At 35.9% G+C, this 20,274-nt stretch overlaps 2 protein-coding genes across 3 annotated transcripts; both read left to right on the top strand.

Annotated features, from left to right (window-relative positions):
• Positions 1–8,161: 8,161 nt before the first annotated feature.
• On the top strand, positions 8,162–9,174 carry LOC110938397. Its single transcript, XM_022180757.2, has 2 exons — positions 8,162–8,544; positions 8,640–9,174. Exons 1-2 carry the CDS (start codon positions 8,196–8,198, stop codon positions 8,645–8,647), a joined length of 357 nt encoding a protein of 118 aa, XP_022036449.1. The 5' UTR covers positions 8,162–8,195; the 3' UTR covers positions 8,648–9,174.
• Positions 9,175–14,702: 5,528 nt separating this feature from the next.
• LOC110939593 (ubiquinol oxidase 4, chloroplastic/chromoplastic) lies at positions 14,703–18,324 on the top strand. Of its 2 annotated transcripts, none has more exons than XM_022181154.2 (9): positions 14,703–14,872; positions 15,350–15,542; positions 15,617–15,710; positions 16,564–16,679; positions 17,272–17,380; positions 17,487–17,555; positions 17,635–17,706; positions 17,775–17,822; positions 17,900–18,324. In XM_022181154.2, the coding sequence occupies exons 1-9, from the start codon at positions 14,763–14,765 to the stop codon at positions 18,097–18,099; spliced, it is 1,011 nt and encodes a 336-aa protein (XP_022036846.1). In that variant the 5' UTR covers positions 14,703–14,762; the 3' UTR covers positions 18,100–18,324. The 2 variants fall into 2 exon arrangements, with proteins under 2 accessions (XP_022036846.1, XP_022036848.1); XM_022181156.2 differs by having other exon boundaries at positions 14,753–14,872; positions 15,359–15,542.
• Positions 18,325–20,274: the final 1,950 nt, after the last annotated feature.

Raw genomic sequence — 20,274 nt, 5'->3', positions numbered from 1 at the left:
AGATTATACATAAATTATAGTTATATATGTACTAATCATATTAATGCAAATGTAATCAAATGACATAAATTTTGGACTTTTCATTTAACAAAAAGGATACATGATTTTTTTTTTTACTTAAACCAAAAACTCTTCACTTTAGAACCAAAAGATTTTAATTGTTATACTCAACCAAGTAAAAGGCAAAACATATATCATGGATATTAAAATGTCAACATTACTATAAAACACTTAGTTATTTTTAATTAAATTAAACATTTGTCACCAATAAGCTAGTACGCTTTGACAACAAACTGAAAAATGACAATCTCCGAATAAAATAAATATAAACCTTATGTATGCCAAAACAATAACCTAATAAAATATCTCAAAAGATCACATTAATCATACTTATTAATAGCATAACTAAAACAATAAATATAAACTTTATGTATGCCAAAACAATAACTTAATAAAATATCTCAAAAGATCACATTATAGCATAATAAAATCACTAGGAATAAAACACACGCATACATAATTCAATTTATATATTTTTACAATTAAACACTTATTTGCATCACTAAATTATGATTAAACACTTATTTACATTACTAAAACAAAATAACATGTATAGTAATGATCAAATCAAATACTATTAAAATTTTCATGTTAAATTAGCCTTCAATTTTAATAAAAAAAACAGCATATGTGATGAATAGAAATAATAAGTAGATTAATTCTAAAAACAAATCAAACATAATTTATTTATTTATTTATTTATTTATTTATTTATTTTTTGGTTATTTTCTCCTCAGTTACTTTCATGCCTTCAAAATAATTCACAAAACTAGATCTAAAAAAAACAATAATATGAGGACAAAAGATGAAACCATGAAGGCGTCCAAGATGAGAGGCAGATCAATTGTTTCTACTATTAATTTCACTTTTCATGGGTATGACTAATTCTACAAATTCAGATTTATTTCTAGTCCAATAAAAATTTGTGCCCATTAGTAACTTTATTCAAGATGTGTAAAAAAATATTAAGTTGAGATATGAGGTTTGTGTATCGTTACCTGAATGGATGAAGGAAAACCAAATCATGGATATGAACATCTTGTAGTAACTCGTGCTGATAACGTGTTGTAAAACAACGGCCTACTAGCGACTAGTATGTGAACATAATCAAAGGAACATAGAGATAAAGATAGAATAGAGAATTATTATACATTGAGATATCAACATGCAATTACAAAGAACCTATATATATAGTGTTCTTACATTAATACAAAGAACATGAAGAGATGGGAGTTAGAATCTGGATAGTCATCATAATATAGCTTATTTATAACATAAACATATATTTCTAACATTTTATTCAACTTAAAAAAAACTAAACATATGTTCAAGTTTCTTTGTATCTCACGATACGCTAATTTATTTATCTTAAAAAAATAAACATATGTTCAAGTTCTTTTTGTATCTCACGATACACTAATGTTTGCTAGTATTAGTTTTAATAATTTCAATTTATATTATTTTCTTTAATAACTGTAGAATAGTTTAATAATTTCAATTTATATTATTTTCTTTAATAACAATAGTAAAACGATAAATTTATCTAATCACTTCGATATTATTTACAAAGTGAATCTAGAATCTATCGAAAGAAACAGAAAGTAATATAAAAAAGAATGCCGTGTCATTCTCTTGAAGATAACATCATATGAATATTTTTTAATTATCTTTTACATACAACAACAATATACGAATAACGTGGGTGTCCAATTTTGATGTTGTGTTTGTATTGTGTTTATACGTATTATTTTTTTTTGATGTTGTGTTTGTATTGTATTTATACGTATTACTAGGGTATAACCCCGTGTATTACACGGGCTGATAAATGTGATGTTATAACTAATAATAAAAAAAGAAAACACAAAAAAAGTGTTTTTTTGTTAAAACGGAATGAACTAAAAACACAAAAATGTGTGTTAATCTGAGAACCTAAAATCGTTATTTTCAAAGCAAATTTGATCCCATTCTACCGTCAGAGTCCTAAGTGTTATAAACCCGTTAGCATGCGCGGCCTAAAATCGGTTTTAAAAAACAAAATGGTTACAATTACAAAACTAATATGAATATTCGTATTCTTTGAGATCTTACTCCAACCTATGACCTCCACATTGGAAGGTCATGAGTTTACTTCTTTCCATACCAATTAATCTTGGATTCATTGCCCGATTGTGATGCTTTTAACGTAAGAAAAAAAAAATACAAATTCAAATAAGTCTTGTTCGATCTAGTTTTTTTTATCAATCTTATGTTCGATTTAGTTTTTTTTATCAATCTAGAAACACAATTAATATGTTTAGCATATACGTGAAGTAACAAATAAAGGTAAATTCATTCAAGTATTAGGAATATAGTTCTAAGAAATATATTATATTATTAAAAGTGATATGCCTTTTGTTGAGATTCAAGATTTTCAAAAGTATTTGATTTTATTTTGAAAATCGGATCTATGATTAATATAACAAAGATGGGAACATACTTTTAAAATATAGTATTTGATAAAATACATTTTTTAAAAGTAAAATTTTAAATTGATACTTATCCTAGTTATTTCAATTTCAAAAATTAAGTAGGAATAAATTAGAATAAATATATATTATTTTAATCAATTAAATGAGAGAATGACAAGTGTCTTAAAACAGGTTTCTTTTATTATATAGTATAGATAGATTTTTTAGTTCTTACATATCTCATTTTACTTACTATCAAACATAGCGTTCCAGATCAATGAGACCAGCAAGATTAAAAAAATAATAATATAAATATGTTTATTTAGTAAAAGAATATAAAAAAAGTAAATTATAGGATTATTTATAAAAAATAAAAATAAAAAACATGCTTTTTTAAATATTAAAAGAAGTTTAGTCCAATAAGAATAGGAGTGAGAAAAACAAATTTTCCCAAAAAACACTACTTTAGTAAATATTTTTAAAACAACACCATTTTGGTAAATATTTTCTCCCATAGCACTCTTTTAGAAAAAAACTCTGGTTCTATGGCCTTTGGTCCAAACAGAAAACAACAAACAAGTAGCAAAGCCCAACAATGTATTAAACCAACAGGCCCAATTCGTTACATGGCCCATGAATCATGATTGAAGACCAGTGATAGCCATGACCACCCCCCCCCCCCCCCCACAGCAGCAAGCATGTTAAACAAAAACAAACAACCAAATAATATCGCACACACAAAGTAAGGTCTACATTGGATAAGCTTTCCTCTATTTCACACAACTCCTTCAATGACTAGTCCGATTTGATAAAATTCCAGCTAGGCCACCACCTCTGAAAAAACAACTTCCAACCACCATCATTAATCTTACAGTTTTTAGCTCCAAGGCCGTTGTTAAGAAATAAAATCGAACCATCACAAATGATTTGAGCTTATTGGACCTTTGTATAAAAGACATAAGCCACCTCAATCTGTGAAACACTTTTACTAACAATCCTACTATCTAGCACTACTAGAAAACTGCTATTATTTTCACGCCAATTTCCGTGGGTAACTGCAGTTACCCACGTATTTCCCACGAAAATGGGTTGTAGGAATTCTACTCGTGGGTAATTTTTTCTGACGCATTTCCTACAAATTTTCCTACTCATTTCTCACACAAATGTTTCGTTGGAATTCTCCTACTCAGGCCGGCCCTGAGAATTCATGTACCATGTTCGAGCTCGAAAAAACGTGCCCTTAGGTCTTAACTAAATAAAAAATTTAAACTAGTTTTTTATACAACTTTGAACCGTTGACAAAAATATAGCATTCGATAAACAATGCAATTAACAAAATACAAAATATAGTATTCGAATGAATGACATACCGATTCATCAACTCGTTTCCTCTTTTGACGTTTTTGCCATCCGGGTTCTTGTTTAGGAGCCATTAACGCCTAAATAATCATTAATCGACAAAGTTTGTATCAAATTAAGTTAACGCCTAAATAATGTTCGACAACATAAATGAACTGAATTCGACATAACTTAACTGAAATCGACGTAAGCTAACTGAAATCGACGTAAGTTAACTGAATAAATGAATTCGACATAATAACTGAAATCGAAAATCAATCCTAAATCATAAGTTAAGTGATTTCGACATAAGTTAACTGAATTCGACATAATAACTGAAATCGTAAATCAATCCTAAATCATAAGTAAACTGTACTCGACAATTGATTTTTAGTTGTTTACCTGTGTACTGATCCAACTCAAGGTTGTGCTATGACTGTGAAATCAAAGGCCTGTTGGCTGTGTCTCTAATCGAACAACACCTAAAAATTGCAGAATGATGGTGATCGAAGGCCTACAATGCTCTGTATCTGATCTCGATTATCCTGTATTCCTATTCCTGTGCGACGTTTCATTACCCAGTCCCGGATGAAAGAGTTGCCGCCCATAATTCTTTTTTTATTAGTTTTTAGCAAATTTTTGGGTATTGGGCTCACTAACCTAATGAGCTAAATAGTTTAAACAATATGATTTTTTTAAGTGGGCCTATGTTAATATTTTTTTGGTTATACCCTAATAAAAAAAATTTACATATATAATATCGGATTTTAATTTTTTAATTACGTGCCCTACGAAATCACAGGCACTGTTAGGTTGTCCTCCCCGCCCTCCTTTAGGGCCGGCTCTGCTCCTACTCATTTCTACTGGAATTAATTTTCTTAACTTTCTAACGCATTTCCCTCGGAATATTTCTTTTTTAAAATTTTGTGTTTAAATCAATTATATTTATATTTATTTTATAATTTTTATATTTTTAATTTTCTTACACAATTCCTACGAATTTTTTTCTTCCTACACAATTCCAACGGAATGTAATCGTTTTTCCTACACAGTTGCTAGGAAAATATTTTTTTCCTACGCAATTCCAACAAAATGTTTTTTTCCTTCGCATTTCCTACGAAATTAGTTTTTTTCCTACACAATTCCAACAGAGTGTATACTTTTTTCCTATGCATTTCCTACAAAATTAGTTTATTTTCCTATACAATACAAAATTAGTTTATTTTCCTGTAGGTTGATATGCGTTCGAAACAACTCGTTCACATTGCATTTCACCAAATCACAAAATCGGAGTGTAGTAACACAACTTTAAACTAAGAGATATTTTTATGTATAATTAATCAAATAGCTAGTATCTAAATGTGTAAAAAATAAATGTCCATGGTCACAATAATAGGGTTTAAGGGTTCAAGTTTACTATAACCGTTAATAGAATAGTAAATATTGCACAGTTAAAAATTGCATTATATTTATAGTGTCGTATAGTATTTGAAAGTTTTATATAACATACATTTGGTATAAACCGTAAATCAAACAGTTGGGTTTGGTTTTTAAAGTTTGAAACCGACCAAGTCAACAACTGGTATAGATGGTTTGTGTTGGATATTTATGTCCGGTTCGATAAGTCAACGCTGCCGACCGGGTCTTGACCCGTAAGAGTTACACCGTAGTCAACGAACTAAAAATCCACTTAACTAATAACTGGTAATTACGAATGATACGCGGGTATTGAACTGAGAGACGGGTACATGGACCGAATGGGACAAGAACCCTCTTGCTTCGCCACTTGTCGCGCACCTACATTGCAGCCAATGACATTACATGCAATTGATCTTCTCGCCATTTGGCGCGCACCTAGAATTTGACCAATAACATTTCATGCAAATGATTTCCGACACTTGGCGAGCATGCATAAAGCTCCATGTCCTATTTCATGCAAAACCTCTCTCAACTCACACACCCAAACCGGTCACCACCGCCTGCCGCCGCCGCTCTCCGCCGGTCGCCGCCGCCTGCACCGCCGGCCACCACCGCCGAGACCTGGCTCACGTTCGCGTATCTCTCGTTCGTGTAACTAGCATTCGTTCGTTGAACCTCGGTGTCTCAACCAGTTATTTACTAACCGAAGGTATATCTAAACCCCCTATGGTTGATATTCTATTTCGTGTTTGCATGTTGGTGACCTTGTTCCATTACGGGTAATCCTTGGTATAAAAGTGCTTATGTTAATTTTGTTACATACGCTTCCGTTGCCAAAAATGTGTATACATTTTTTTAACTAGTTAAAGTTTATTTTGAATAACCTATTTCTACATGCACTCTTTTGTCAAAAATGTTTTTGACTAAATCCTTGTGACAAAATAAACACATATTTAATATGAACTGGGTTCATAAAATAAAACTAAAATATATACCACGGATATCCTTCAGTGGTATCAGAGCCGATGCTCACCACATGCAAATCGAAACCGGTCTTTTTTTTTTACCGGAATAATAAATCACAAACTTTAAAAGTCTAAAGTTTTTGATTTATTTTTTTATCTTTGGGCTATATATATTTTTTGGTCATATTTTAGTTGTTAGTTATTTTTTGTTGACCAAAATTGCCCAATTTTTTTTTTTTTTTTTTGGTTGTGTTGAATATGTAAATCGGGTCCGACCTTGTGGTTGTGTTTATATTTGGTTTTGTTCATGGTTTTGGCCCGTTTTGCGGCTCAAAGTTGTAATAGATTAGTTTATGGTTTTGGCCCGCTTTGTGGTTCAAAGTTGTAATAGATAAGGTTCTTTGTCTTTGTTATATTTACTTGTTAAATATTGTTAAACCGAAGACCCGAAACAAGACCGAATGCCAAGAGGAGTCTTGGAGTTAGTGGGAGTCGCTCAAGACAACAAGATGCACTCAAGTCCATCCTTGTGGTTGTTTTGTGTTTTGTGACCGTGACCCCTTTGATCTTGCTACTTGGCTCTAGCAAGATCATAATCATGCCCATATGATTTACATATTCATTTTTGCTATTATGGTTGCCTTTTGATAAATGTTATCACACTTCAACTTAATACCAAAATGTATTCTTAAAAGTTTTTTTAAAAAGAAATCGGAAAAAGCAAGTTCTAGCAACTTGGATATTTTTTTATAACCACTAGAGTTTTATAACATGTTTTTTTTTTTTCTCACATCTTTAAAACTCATAAACTTAATAGTTTTCACTATTAACTTTAATTGGTTATTCCAAGTCGCGACAAACTTAGTTTTATAGGTTATCTAAAACTAATTGTCCCGAGAGGTGAAAGGGTCTTTTTGGTTATGTCGCAAATATAATATTTAGATTAAAACCGACTATAACGACCCTATTTGGTAAAAATTAAAATCAATAGTCTATGCCATCCTACTACTAGTAACACTTGGGGCATAATGCGAACCATCAGTGTTGGAGCCACAACACGACACTTGGTGTCTAGTTTATCCTTCCAAGGTGCAAGGGTTCCGTCGACACATCCGGCCCTTCCACATGTAACCGTTTTAGGACGACTATTACTTTTCTTCTCGTGTTGCGTGCCCCAGCCGTCTCGAGAACAAAAGTGGCATAGATGAGGCCAAACGTATCAATGCAAGGACAAAAGATTGTCCTCGCAGCCTCATAAACCCCGGGAGTTGTGCTTTTCTCACAATTGACAATCGTTGTCAGTCCGCTTGAACCTCTTGCTAATGTTGCATGCCCCAGCTGCCTTTAGAAAGAGCTTCTAACCGGATTCTCGCTCCTTATCGTCTCACCTCACTAAATAAGGAAATACATTGAAAATACTAATTAAATAATTTTTTCCTTAACAGATGTCATCTGAAAACAACTCCTCTTTTGCTCTTAAGTCCATACTTGAGAAAGACAAGCTGAATAACACCAATTTTCTTGAGTGGCACCGCAACTTGAGAATCGTTCTCAAGATGGCAAAAAGACTTTATGTTTTGGAAACCCGATCCCAACCGCACCCGAAAACAACACTGTGGTTGCGAAGAAGGCTTTCGACAAACATAAAGAAGATGCCATGGAAGTTGCTTTCCTCATGCAAGCCACCATGTCTCCCGATCTTCAGAAGAATATGGAAGACATGAATGCCTTCGACATGATTGAACAACTCAAGGGCATGTTTCAGAAACAAGCCCGTCAGGAACGCTATGACACCATGAAACAGCTCATAAGCTGTAAAATGCAAGAGGGTTCCTCAGTTAGTGCTCATGTCCTCAAGATGAAAGGCTACATCGACCAACTGAACAAACTTGGTTATCCTCTCCAAGATGAGATGGCTGTTGAGTTCATTCTCAACTCTCTTTCCAGTCACTATGATCAATTTGTTATGAACTTTAACATGAATGACTGGGTAAAGACAGTGCCAGAGCTACACGGGATGCTCAAAACGGCAGAGATGAACATTTCCAACAAAGTAAGCCAAGTGTTAATGGTTCGATCTGGTGGTGTTAAAAAGCCCAAAACAAAGAAGAAAAGTTATAACAGCAAAAACAAAGGAAAGGCTCTTGTTGCTGCCAAACCTGCCACCAACAAGAGCAAGCAAGCTGTGAAAGCCCCTCTTCCAGAAGAGCGGCAATGCTATGAGTGTAACAAGATGGGGCACTGGAAACGTAACTGCCCCGAGTATCTTGCCAAGCTCAAAGTGAAGAAGGCTAATGGAGAAGGCACTTCTTCAGGTATTCTAATATATGTTATCGAACTTTTCACTGTTTCAAGCAACACATGGGTATTTGATACCGGGTGTGGTTATCACATCATTAATGTCTTGCAGGAGCCTGAGAAGTGGAAGAAACTGAAGCCGGGAGACATGGAGCTCATTGTTGGCGATGGGAAAAGAGTCCCAGTTCTGGCAACTGGCACATTTAATCTTACATGTCCTTCTGGTCTTATCGTTGTTTTGAACAATTGTCTTTATGCACCTGGTTTAACCAGAAACATCATTTCAGTTTCGTTGCTTTATGAACAAGGATTTAGATATGTTTTTAATGGTATTGCTATTTCTGCTTATCTAAATGGTATTTACTATTTTGAGGCTAAACCTCGAAACGGTATCTATGAAATTAATGTTCAGCCTAGCAGTAACATATATCACCTTTCTAAATGTCAGAAAAATGGTACTAGTGATTCATTCCTATGGCATTGTAGACTTGGCCATATAAGCAAGGCACGCGTAAAATGGCTCCAATCTGAGGGGATTCTTGAATCCACCGGAACGGACTCATTTGATGATTGCGAGTCTTGCTTAGCTGGCAAACTCACCAAGGATCCCTTCACCCATGTTGGTGAACGAGCTAGCGATCTACTAGGACTCATACACTCTGATGTATGTGGTCCTTTTAGAACCATGACTAGGAATCACGAGAGATACTTCGTTACGTTCATCGATGACTATAGTCGATATGCTTATGTCTATCTCATGAAGCATAAGCATGAAACTTTTGAAAAGTTCAAAGAGTTTCAAAACGAAGTTGAAAACCAACTTAATAGAAAGATTAAAATGCTTCGCTCAGATCGAGGCGGTGAATACCTCAGCTTGGAATTTCTCGATCATCTAAAGGAACGTGGAATAGTTTCACAACCCACTCCACCAGGCACACCCCAACTTAATGGCGTGTGTGAAAGGAGAAATCGAACCTTACTAAATATGATTCGATCGATGATGTGTAGAACAAATTTACCTCACTCCTTTTGGGGTTTTGCTCTTATGACTGCTGCTCGACTCGTAAATCTAGCGCCGACCAAAAAGGTAAACAAAACTCCATATGAGATATGGCATGGGCATAAGCCGAATTTGAGCTACCTAAGAGTATGGGGGTGTGATGCTTACATCACAAGTGACTCTGATGACAAGCTCGACCCTCGAGGCGAAAAGGTTGTTTTCGTCGGATACTATAACCAATGCGGTTATTACTTTTACCATCCTGATGCAAATACGATTTCCATCAAAAGGAAGGCTAAAAGGTTCCTTGAAGATGAACTTCTTAGTCGAGGAACTGGAAGTAATTTAGTAGATCTTGAAGAAGTCCAAGGACTACAAGCAACCGTTGACGAGGTCGGAACATCTGAACCACAACAAATTGTTGATACCGAATCAGACCCGAACAAAAGCCTTCGCAGGAGCATCAGGACTCGCAAAGAACCCGATAGATACCTTTTGCATGTTGAGGGTTCTGAAGTCCTGACAGTAGCCGAGTCTGATGACGAGCCTACTAGTTACAAATCTGCTATTTCTAATCCAGATTCTGCGAAATGGCTAGAGGCCATGAAAGCCGAGATGCAATCCATGCGTGACAATCAAGTCTGGGACTTGGTTGAGCTACCCCCCGAATCTCGGGCAGTAGGGAGCAAATGGGTTTTCAAGAGAAAAACTGACATGCATGGAAATATACAAACCTATAAAGCACGGCTAGTAGCGAAAGGTTTCACTCAAACTCAAGGTATTGACTATGATGAAACCTTCTCACCCGTTGCTATGATCAAATCGATCAGGATATTACTTGCCATAGCTGCGTACTATGATTACGAAATTTGGCAAATGGATGTTAAGACCGCCTTTCTTAATGGACATCTTTCCGAAGATGTTTATATGGTTCAACCTGACGGTTTTATCGATCCAAAATATCCTAATAGGGTATGCAAGCTAAACAAGTCCATTTATGGACTCAAGCAAGCATCTCGGAGCTGGAATCTTTGTTTTGACCAGAAAGTCAAAGAGTTTGGTTTTGTCAAGAACGAAGATGAACCTTGTGTTTACAGAAAGGCTAGTGGGAGTGCTATATCATTTCTCATCTTGTATGTGGATGATATATTGATCATTGGAAACAACATCTCCATGCTTAAGGAAATTAAACATTGGTTGGGATCTTGCTTTGCAATGAAGGATCTTGGAGAAGCTGCTTACATTCTAGGAATCAAGATCTATAGGAATAGATCTAAGCGACTTCTTGGGCTAACTCAGAGCACATACATAGATCAAGTAATGAGACGCTTCAAGATGGAAAACTCCAAGAAAGGAGGTGTTCCAATGACTAAAGGAACCGTCTTGGACAAATCGCAAGCTCCCTCTGAGGACCGAGAGATAAAGCAAATGGAAGGAGTTCCATATGCTTCAGCGATTGGTTCTATCATGTATGCTATGGTATGTACTCGACCAGACGTCTCGTATGCTTTGAGCATGACCAACCGTTACCAGCAGAACCCTGGGGTTGCCCACTGGACTGCAGTTAAGAACATCCTTAAGTACTTGAGAAGGACAAAAGATATGTTCTTGATATTTGGAGGAGTCAATGAGGAGCTCACTGTAAAATGTTACACTGATGCTAGTTTTCAAACTGATCGAGATACCTCTCGCTCACAAACGGGTTTCGTGTTCACTCTCAATGGAGGAGCTGTCTCATGGAAAAGCTCCAAGCAGAGTGTTGTAGCTGATTCTACCACGGAATCTGAGTACATTGCCGCATCAGATGCCGCAAAGGAAGCTGCTTGGATGAAGAAGTTCATAACCGATCTCGATGTGGTTCCAAGTATCATGAAACCCATCCAGATATTTTGTGATAACACAGGTGCTATTGCTCAAGCCAAGGAGCCTAGATCACATCACAAAGCCAAGCACATTTTGAGAAAGTTTCACTACATACGTGAGATTGTGGAACGTGGAGACATCGTTATAAGCAAAATTGACACAGATCAAAACTTAGCTGACCCATTTACTAAGCCAATGACTCAAGAGAAACATGACTGTTATATGGATGCTATTGGGCTTAGATTAGCTAGTGAAATGTTTTGATTTAGTATTTGGATGTACGAACATCAAACAGTGGTATTCCTGTATTCATTTTGATTTACTAGTTAAATGCAATTCTTGAATCCTACAACTGTGTTCGATTTTGATACGTTTAATCCATGAATCTTGTGTTCTAAATTATCCGTAGTCGATCAGACTCGTGGGAACGACTCTGAATTAAGACTATTCTGATTTTGGACTCAAGAAATTGACTTCCAAATTCACAGGCTTCATTATGAATGATGCTGGATGTAACTCGCATCAAATCATCTTCATGGATCTTAGTCATAAGATGTTTTGATTTGGGCATACTCATTTAGTATCCTCTGACCTGAGATACATACTAGAACTTTCGTTTACTAAAGACTATTCTTTGATCAGTGTCAACCGCTGTCGCGTAACTGCCAGTCATAAAGGCATTGGTTGGGAGTGGTTCTGAAGTTCAGTGGGAGTTGTATGTAGTCAAGATGGGATTCTGTACTCTTACATTATAATGTAACAGTTAGGCAACTGGGCGCCCTCGTTGATTCAAACTGGTGAAGTGTAAGGCCTTACCCAAACTTACTGTGTGTTTGATTGGACCACTTTGATTCTGTGAACGAGAACGATAATGATTGAGCACCATGTGAGATTGAATCTGATCCATGTCTCATTGCTCAATTGATGTCTTTTACAGAAGGGATAGATGACAACGATTGCCATAAGTCTATTGTCTTCAAGTAGCAAGCCATTGCTAAAGGGAAGATACCTTGGTTAGTGACTTTAAAGTGTCATGACCTGTTGGAGGCAGCCATGTGTAGCTAGAGCACCGCTGGCTATCTGCGTTGAGATCTTATTAGAGACCGTCCAAGTGGGAGCTGTTGGATATTTATGTCCGGTTCGATAAGTCAACGCTGCCGACCGGGTCTTGACCCGTAAGAGTTACACCGTGGTCAACGAACTAAAAATCCACTTAACTAATAACTGGTAATTACGAACGATACGCGGGTATTGAACTGAGAGACGGGCATGGACCGAATGGGACAAGAACCCTCTTGCTTCGCCACTTGTCGCGTACCTACATTGCAGCCAATGACATTACATGCAATGGATCTTCTCGCCATTTGGCACGCACCTAGAATTTGACCAATAACATTTCATGCAAATGATTTCCGACACTTGGCGAGCATGCATAAAGCTCCATGTCCTATTTAAATGGGGCTTGGGTCTTGCTTTTAGATGCAAGAGAAGATCACAAAACCTCTCTCAACTCACACACCTAAACCGGTCACCACCGCCCGCCGCCGCCGCTCTCCGCCGGTCGCCGCCGCCTGCACCGCCGGCCACCACCGCCGAGACCCGGCTCACATTCGCGTATCTCTCGTTCGTGTAACTAGCATTCGTTCGTTGAACCTCAGTGTCTCAACCGGTTATTTACTAACCGAAGGTATATCTAAACCCCCTATGGTTGATATTCTATTTCGTGTTTGCATGTTGGTGACCTTGTTCCATTACGGGTAATCCTTGGTATAAAAGTGCTTATGTTAATTTTGTTACATACGCTTCCGTTGCCAAAAATGTGTATACATTTTTTTTAAATAGTTAAAGTTTATTTTGAATAACCTATTTCTACATGCACTCTTTTGTCAAAAATGTTTTTGACTAAATCCTTGTGACAAAATAAACACATATTTAATATGAACCGGGTTCATAAAATAAAACTAAAATATATACCACGGATATCCTTTAGTTTGAAGGTGTGAAACTTGGCAATATGTAGGGATGAGCTCAATAGTAACGATACTATTACCGAAAATACCTGGTACGGTATGATTTGATACCGGTACGGATCAATATTTAAGGTAAAAACTGGTACCGTACTAAATTGGTGCCGAAAACGCAGAATGTCGATACCGATAGTGGGTTCATGAAATTCGGTAGATTTGGTGATGAAGAAAGAAAAGTAGAGAAGTAGATGGTTATTTTATTTGTATACCAACTAGTAGATGCCCCGCCCGCGTTGCGGGGCGATGGCCGAATAATGAGTGAGTGTTAGGCAGCTCATTGACATGAAAAAACAATTAAATCGAGTCAACCAATTAAAACAAAACATTTTTCTAGGTTTGATTAAAAAAAACTAAAACAATGACAATATTGTAATTTTTAACTGAGGGAAAGTTGTATTCTTTTTACTGGGGTAAAATCGTAATTTGCCAAAAGTTAAAGTGATGGTAGTAAATTTGAATCAGGGGCAAAGTTGTAAATTTTCACAGGGGCAAATTTGTAATTTTGAACTTGGGGTAACAGCGTAATATAAATTTAAATTAAAGGCACAATCGTAATTTTAAGCTAAAGGAAAAACCACAATTTTATTTTGAATCGAGGGCAAAATGGTAATTTTGAGTTGGGGGCAAAAGCATAATTTTATTTTAAACTGGGGAAAAAACGTAATTTTGAACTGATAGCGAAATTATAAAACCGTAATTTTAAACTGGGAACAAAACTAAAAATGAGTTTTTTAGCCGAGGGCAAAAGCGTAATTTTGAGCTAGGTGCGAAATTATAATTTTATTTTGAGCTGGGGGTAAAACCGTATTTTTAAAGAAAGGACGAAAGCGTAATTTTAAACTGTGGATAAAATAAAATTAAAAGAAGTTTGGTCCAATGGGGGAGTGCCAGGCAGCTGCCTGGCACTATTCCCCCATCTTATACAAAGGGCAAAAGCGTAATTTTGAGCTAGGTGCGAAATTATAATTTTATTTTGAGCTGGGGGTAAAACCGTATTTTTAAAGAAAGGACGAAAGCGTAATTTTAAACTGTGGATAAAATAAAATTAAAAGAAGTTTGGGCCAATGGGGGAGTGCCAGGCAGCTGCCTGGCACTATTCCCGCATTAGCTGCCTGGCACTATTCCCGCATCTTACATTTGTATATGTAGTCAATGGGCTTGGCTAGGCTGGCCCAAGGGATCAACCGTCCTTGCTAGGTGAGAATATGCGGCTGTCTAAACGACAACTAGTCTATAATAAAATTCCATATATGCCCTCTATTTACGATTTTATAAAAATCTAGCACTCCTCCCTTTTCAATTTTTAAGATTTCAGGTTCACCAAGCAGTGCAGGCGCAGTTTGTTATGGCGGTGGCTTCTTTTCTTCCTTCGATTTTCTCTCCCTCTACAAACCTCCTCCTCCTAAGAGGGAGTCGTTCCTTTTCTCCTACGTCAATCGCTCATTTCCATTCCAGGTACCTTTTTTTATTTATTTAGTACCCAACCCACTTGTTTCATGATATTCCCTTGAATTGGACAATATAATATAGTTTGTTTGTTGAATTATATACAAGTAGTTGTTCTGTTCTTGATTTTGGAAAAAAATTCATTGGATTTTGAAACCAGCCAAGCCGTCGTCGTTTTGATCAAAAGCGATTGATGAAAGGGGATTTTGAAATTGCAATTGTTTCTGTCTGATGCAAGGTCTTGATCGATCACTGATATATAACAAGGGATAGGTTATCACATCACCTTGTTTATAAGTTTTCATCCCTCCTCCTCCTCATCTCTTACTCAACTACAAATCTCAACCTTTCCATCGATTCATTACTTCAACCCTTACTACTTTGTTAACAACACTCATCCTCAGATTTGTTTTTAATTATTTCAGAGGGTATTTACCTCGAATTCTGTTGAATTTCATTACGGACAGTTTATTGATCCTTTTGTAGGAGGAGGAGGAGGAGGCTGTGTAAGGTCCGAGCAACCATTTTGCGAGAAAATGAGAAAGTGGCTGTGGAAGAAACATTTCAACCCAAGACTTCTCCTGATGATCATAATAACAACAACAACGAGCCGCCGCCCCCAGGCTCTGTCGAGAAATGGGTCATAAAGCTTGAACAATCTATAAACATTTTTCTTACGGTATATTTATTATCTTTGGATACTTACGGGAGAAGTGATCCATCGTGTTTAAACCACATTTGCTCTCTTTTCAGGATTCAGTAATCAAAGTCCTTGACACATTGTACCATGACAGAGACTATCCAAGGTTTTTTGTTCTCGAAACAATAGCAAGAGTCCCTTACTTTGGTAAGTCTTTATTTCACCTCTCACCACTTTTAAACCAATCACGTCTTTAGGTCTCTTTTGATGTTTTGCTACTAGTAGTATTTATTTATTGCAGTGGAGGACCAACAACATGTATATTTAAAGGGAAAGGGATGTTTAATACACTTAGGAATTGTTAGGTTAGGTAGATGCATATTCATAATTTATTCTTGTTAGTGATGTGTAGGGCTGTAAACGAACCAAACAAGACCTTGTTCATGTTCGTTTGTTAAGAAATATATGTGTTCGCGAACCGTTCACGAACACTTATCGAACGAGATTTTGTGTTCGTGTTCGTTTGTTAAGGAAATGAACTTGTTCGTGTTCGTTTGTGTTTGTTTGTTAATTTTTGGCAACGAACGTTGACGAACACAAATGAGCACAAACTAATGTTCATGAACACAAATGGAAACAAACGAACACAAACAATCGTTCATGAACATAATATATAATACACCGACACTTATTAAGTATTTAATTTGTCGGAATTTTGACGTATTTAAATAAATATAAAAACTAAAAACACTAATGAAGTATCGAACACAAACGAACATGTTACCGAATGTTCACGAACATAAACGAACGAACACGACCTCTGTTCATGTTTGTTCATTTAACTAAACGAACGAAATTTCTTGTTCATGTTCGTTTGTTTAATAAACGAACGAACACAAATGAACTTCCCGCCGAACGGTTCACGAACTGTTCGCCAAACGTTTGGTTCGTTTGCAGCCCTAGTGATGTGGGCTACACCGGTCTGTGACTCTATGCTACTGTAAAACTATGGTGGCTGTTAATTTCAGGCATATAACGGTTGTCTTTGGTTTTACTGCAGCTTTTATATCTGTTCTTCACATGTACGAGAGTTTTGGTTGGTGGAGAAAATCAGAGTATCTGAAAGTCCACTTTGCTGAGAGCTGGAACGAGATGCATCATCTGCTTATTATGGAAGTAATCTTCTTCTCCGCATATCTCTCTTACGTATTGAACTACTTCTTTTACATATGCATGCATTCTAAAATAAATTCCCTTCTATCTCTAAAGTTCAGTTTCAATCATCAGTTAGTTAGTCCATTGATTCTGTCATTCTTTGTTTTTATGGTTCTTTATTCTGGTAATTTATGGTTATAATCAAGTGATATTGTTATTTGGACAGGAATAAGATAAACCTAAATCCTAAACTCAAATATATACACTATATTAGTGACAATATAGGCTTGTCTTCAGCAACTGTATATGCTAATACTGCCTCTGTATTTGTTCTTTTTATTCTATTCCTAAAAATTACAAAAAATATATTATTGCTGTTTTATCTGTTACTCATTTATGAATTGAATTATTTATTATATTTAAAAATAAAACTATCTAGCATTATTTTCAAGGTTAGATGTACATGTAACTTTTGTAGTGTTTGAGGTCTCAAGACCATGCAGGAGCGGGGTTATTGTTTTTGATATATACAGAAATTATGTGTGTGTGCATTGTATCATATTTACCCGTGATTTTTGGCTAATTATATGTCATTTGCAATTTATTGTTGCAGGAGTTGGGGGGAAATGCTTGGTGGTTTGACCGGTTCCTTGCTCAACATATTGCAATCTTCTATTATTTCATGACAGTGTTCATGTATGCTTTAAGCCCAAGAATGGCATGTGAGTATGAACAGTTATTTGCTTGAATGGCTTGCTCAGTGGAAAGTTAGTTAGTTAGTTTAACACCAATTTTGTCTGATTCATGTGTTGGTTGATTCTCACACAGATCATCTTTCTGAATGTGTGGAGAGCCATGCATTTGAAACCTATGACAAATTTATCAAGGAAAAAGGAGGTATGCTTCTTTATTAATTAATTAATAAATAAATCACAATAACACCCAATTTATGATGTGCTTGCTTGCTTGGGAACAGATGAATTAAAGAAGCTTGCTCCCTCTAAAGTTGCTGTGAAATACTACACAGAAGAAGATTTGTATTTGTTTGGTAAGTCCCACTTTAGCTACATCATCTATTTTTTTTTTTTGTATAACCGTTTCAACATCTCTATTCAGATGAATTTCAAACCGCAAGGCTTCCCAATACTCGAAGGCCAATAATACGTAAGATTAGAAACACCCCAAATGTCTTTTATTTGATTTGATACAAAGGATTGTGCTTATTGTTTTGTTATGTCCAGAAAATATGTATGATGTGTTTATGAACATTAGAGACGATGAAGCAGAACACTGCAAGACAATGAAAGCATGTCAGACTCATGGGAACCTTCGTTCTCCTCATGCATCTGAAGATGATGATTTAGGTTGTACACTACCCGATGCAGGATGTGAAGGTATTGTAGATTGTATAAAGAAATCTATTACAAATCCACCCAACTAATGAACACACGTGTATATAATAATAAAGATATAAGAGAAGTATTCAATTAACATATACAAGTTGTATGGCTAAACGCAGAAGAAGCCAGTTTGATCTTGCGGTGAATTGTTGTAGTATGTAAAAGGGTGTTTTATAGATTTTAGTTTCGGACTGATGTTTTTAAGACTTTGCAGAAGTTAGTTGAAATGGAAATGTGAGGAAGTATACAAACATACGCTTTATATATAGTTTTGCAATGTCATCTTTTTTAATTTTAGATGATATGCATATAAAAACTATGTTAATTTTTATCTTCAGTTGAGTTTGATAGGTGTTATGATTTAAAGGTTAAGTTTTTCCTAACCGTTTTTTAAATATAAAAACACACTACAAACAATAGCCAAATTGGCAACCATGTCCTCTTCCCTTCCCTTCGATCTACCATCTCGGCTCTTCTGATGTTAAAGAGATCAACCGACAACTTAAGGGTTGGTTACCCCCTTCAACCCACACAACAAGCCAATACACCTCAAATGAACCCAATTTAGTTGGGATGGTTACGCCCTTGATTTTGGAACTCGATTCCTCCCCAACGACATTTATCTCCAAACCAAGGCTGAGTTTCCCAACCGAAGAAGGTAGGGGCTGGGCGGTTACCCCCTTGAGCTTGCATGCTCTCGAGCTCCTGACTATGTAAGAAAAAGAAAGAAGAATAAAAAGGGAAGTGGGTAGGTAACCAAATAAAAACGGTTAAAAATTAGTGTACTGTGTTAAGTTTATAGGAAATCTGGATGAAATTTGAATATATTTATTACTTTCAATATTTTGTATTAGATCAATGTATACCTTTTTTTTTTTTAATTTGGTGACTTCTTCTTACTATGTGAATTTGTTATATTTTAATTAGTTTTTATATTATATACTTTCAAAGATGTCAAATTAAGCAAAACTATTTTTACCGCGACACTTGACCATATGTTATGTATTGTTTATGATCGTGAGAGAGAGAGGGGGTTGTCACCTAGGCATTTCAAAACGTAACATTTGAAGGAAATAAGGGTGAGGAATTAAAGAAAAGAGCTCATAAAAATGTGGGATTTTGGAGTTGATGAAATTATTTCCAAGTTTACTACCAACATCATGAAACAAAATAATAAAGTTAATTGGGCATTGTGCAGACAACAAACAACTTTACCAAAGGAAAGGAAATGAAAGAATTAACTTGACAATATTTGAGTGAGTGTTCATAAAAGAAGATGTTCGCAGCCTTAGCTGCTAGTGTGGAAATCCAGAGAGAGATAGAGAGAGAGAGAGTTGTTGAGTGACATGAACATCTTGGCTTGGCAGTTGGCACCAAACCCAAAAAATCAATTCAAAACTATATATGGGACGAAGGGCGCCACCTGCACACCGCCACGAAGGGCGCCATGTCCAAAAATTTTTCAAAGGCGCGATAATAATCACGGCGGTATGGGGATGGTTTACAAACCTTTGACCAATCAGAAACAAGCAAGCTTTTTTATATTAATTAATAAAATTGAAAATTATTAAATAGGTAATGATGGGTAGGGGCTTTATGACTACGGGCTCTAGTGATATAACGCCCCATAAAGCCCTCCGTGTGACGTGGCACGACACGTGTCGCATAACGCCCCACAAGGGGCTTTATGACTACGGATGGCCTAATAAAGAACCGATATATTTTCCACATATATTTTAAAAGAAAGATTCAAAATCTTCATTTCCCTTGTATTCGTGATTTGTTTATAAACCACACTCAAATATATATTGAATGGTTGGTTGTATTAACAATCTTTGAATAAAGACATGCATTTTTTGTTTATGACTTGGTTTTTTTAAAACCTATTTATCTTTAGTTGGGAATAAAACAAATATGAAAGTACATATTGATAGTTGACCATTTGAGCTCAAGGACAAGGAGTGTTATATATATAATGTGTTAAAAATAAACAAAGAAAGAAAAAGGCGCAGCTAACGTGGTAAGTTTACATCCATACAAATAACGAATAACATTCTCTCTCTACCACCAGCTAGCTAGCTGCCATGGGAGGAGCGATTGTGTCGTCCGTGAAATCCCAACCGGCGGCAGTGGTGGATAAAGATGCGTTGTGCCCAATAGGCATGCATGCAGATAATGAAGGATGCCTTGTTGACATCCTGTGGTCATAGTTTCTG

Source organism: Helianthus annuus, chromosome 5 (assembly GCF_002127325.2).
Source record: "Helianthus annuus cultivar XRQ/B chromosome 5, HanXRQr2.0-SUNRISE, whole genome shotgun sequence".
NCBI lineage: Eukaryota > Viridiplantae > Streptophyta > Magnoliopsida > Asterales > Asteraceae > Helianthus > Helianthus annuus.
The sequence above is the reverse complement of the archived record's forward strand: the minus strand, read 5'-3'. Positions and strand labels throughout refer to the sequence as shown.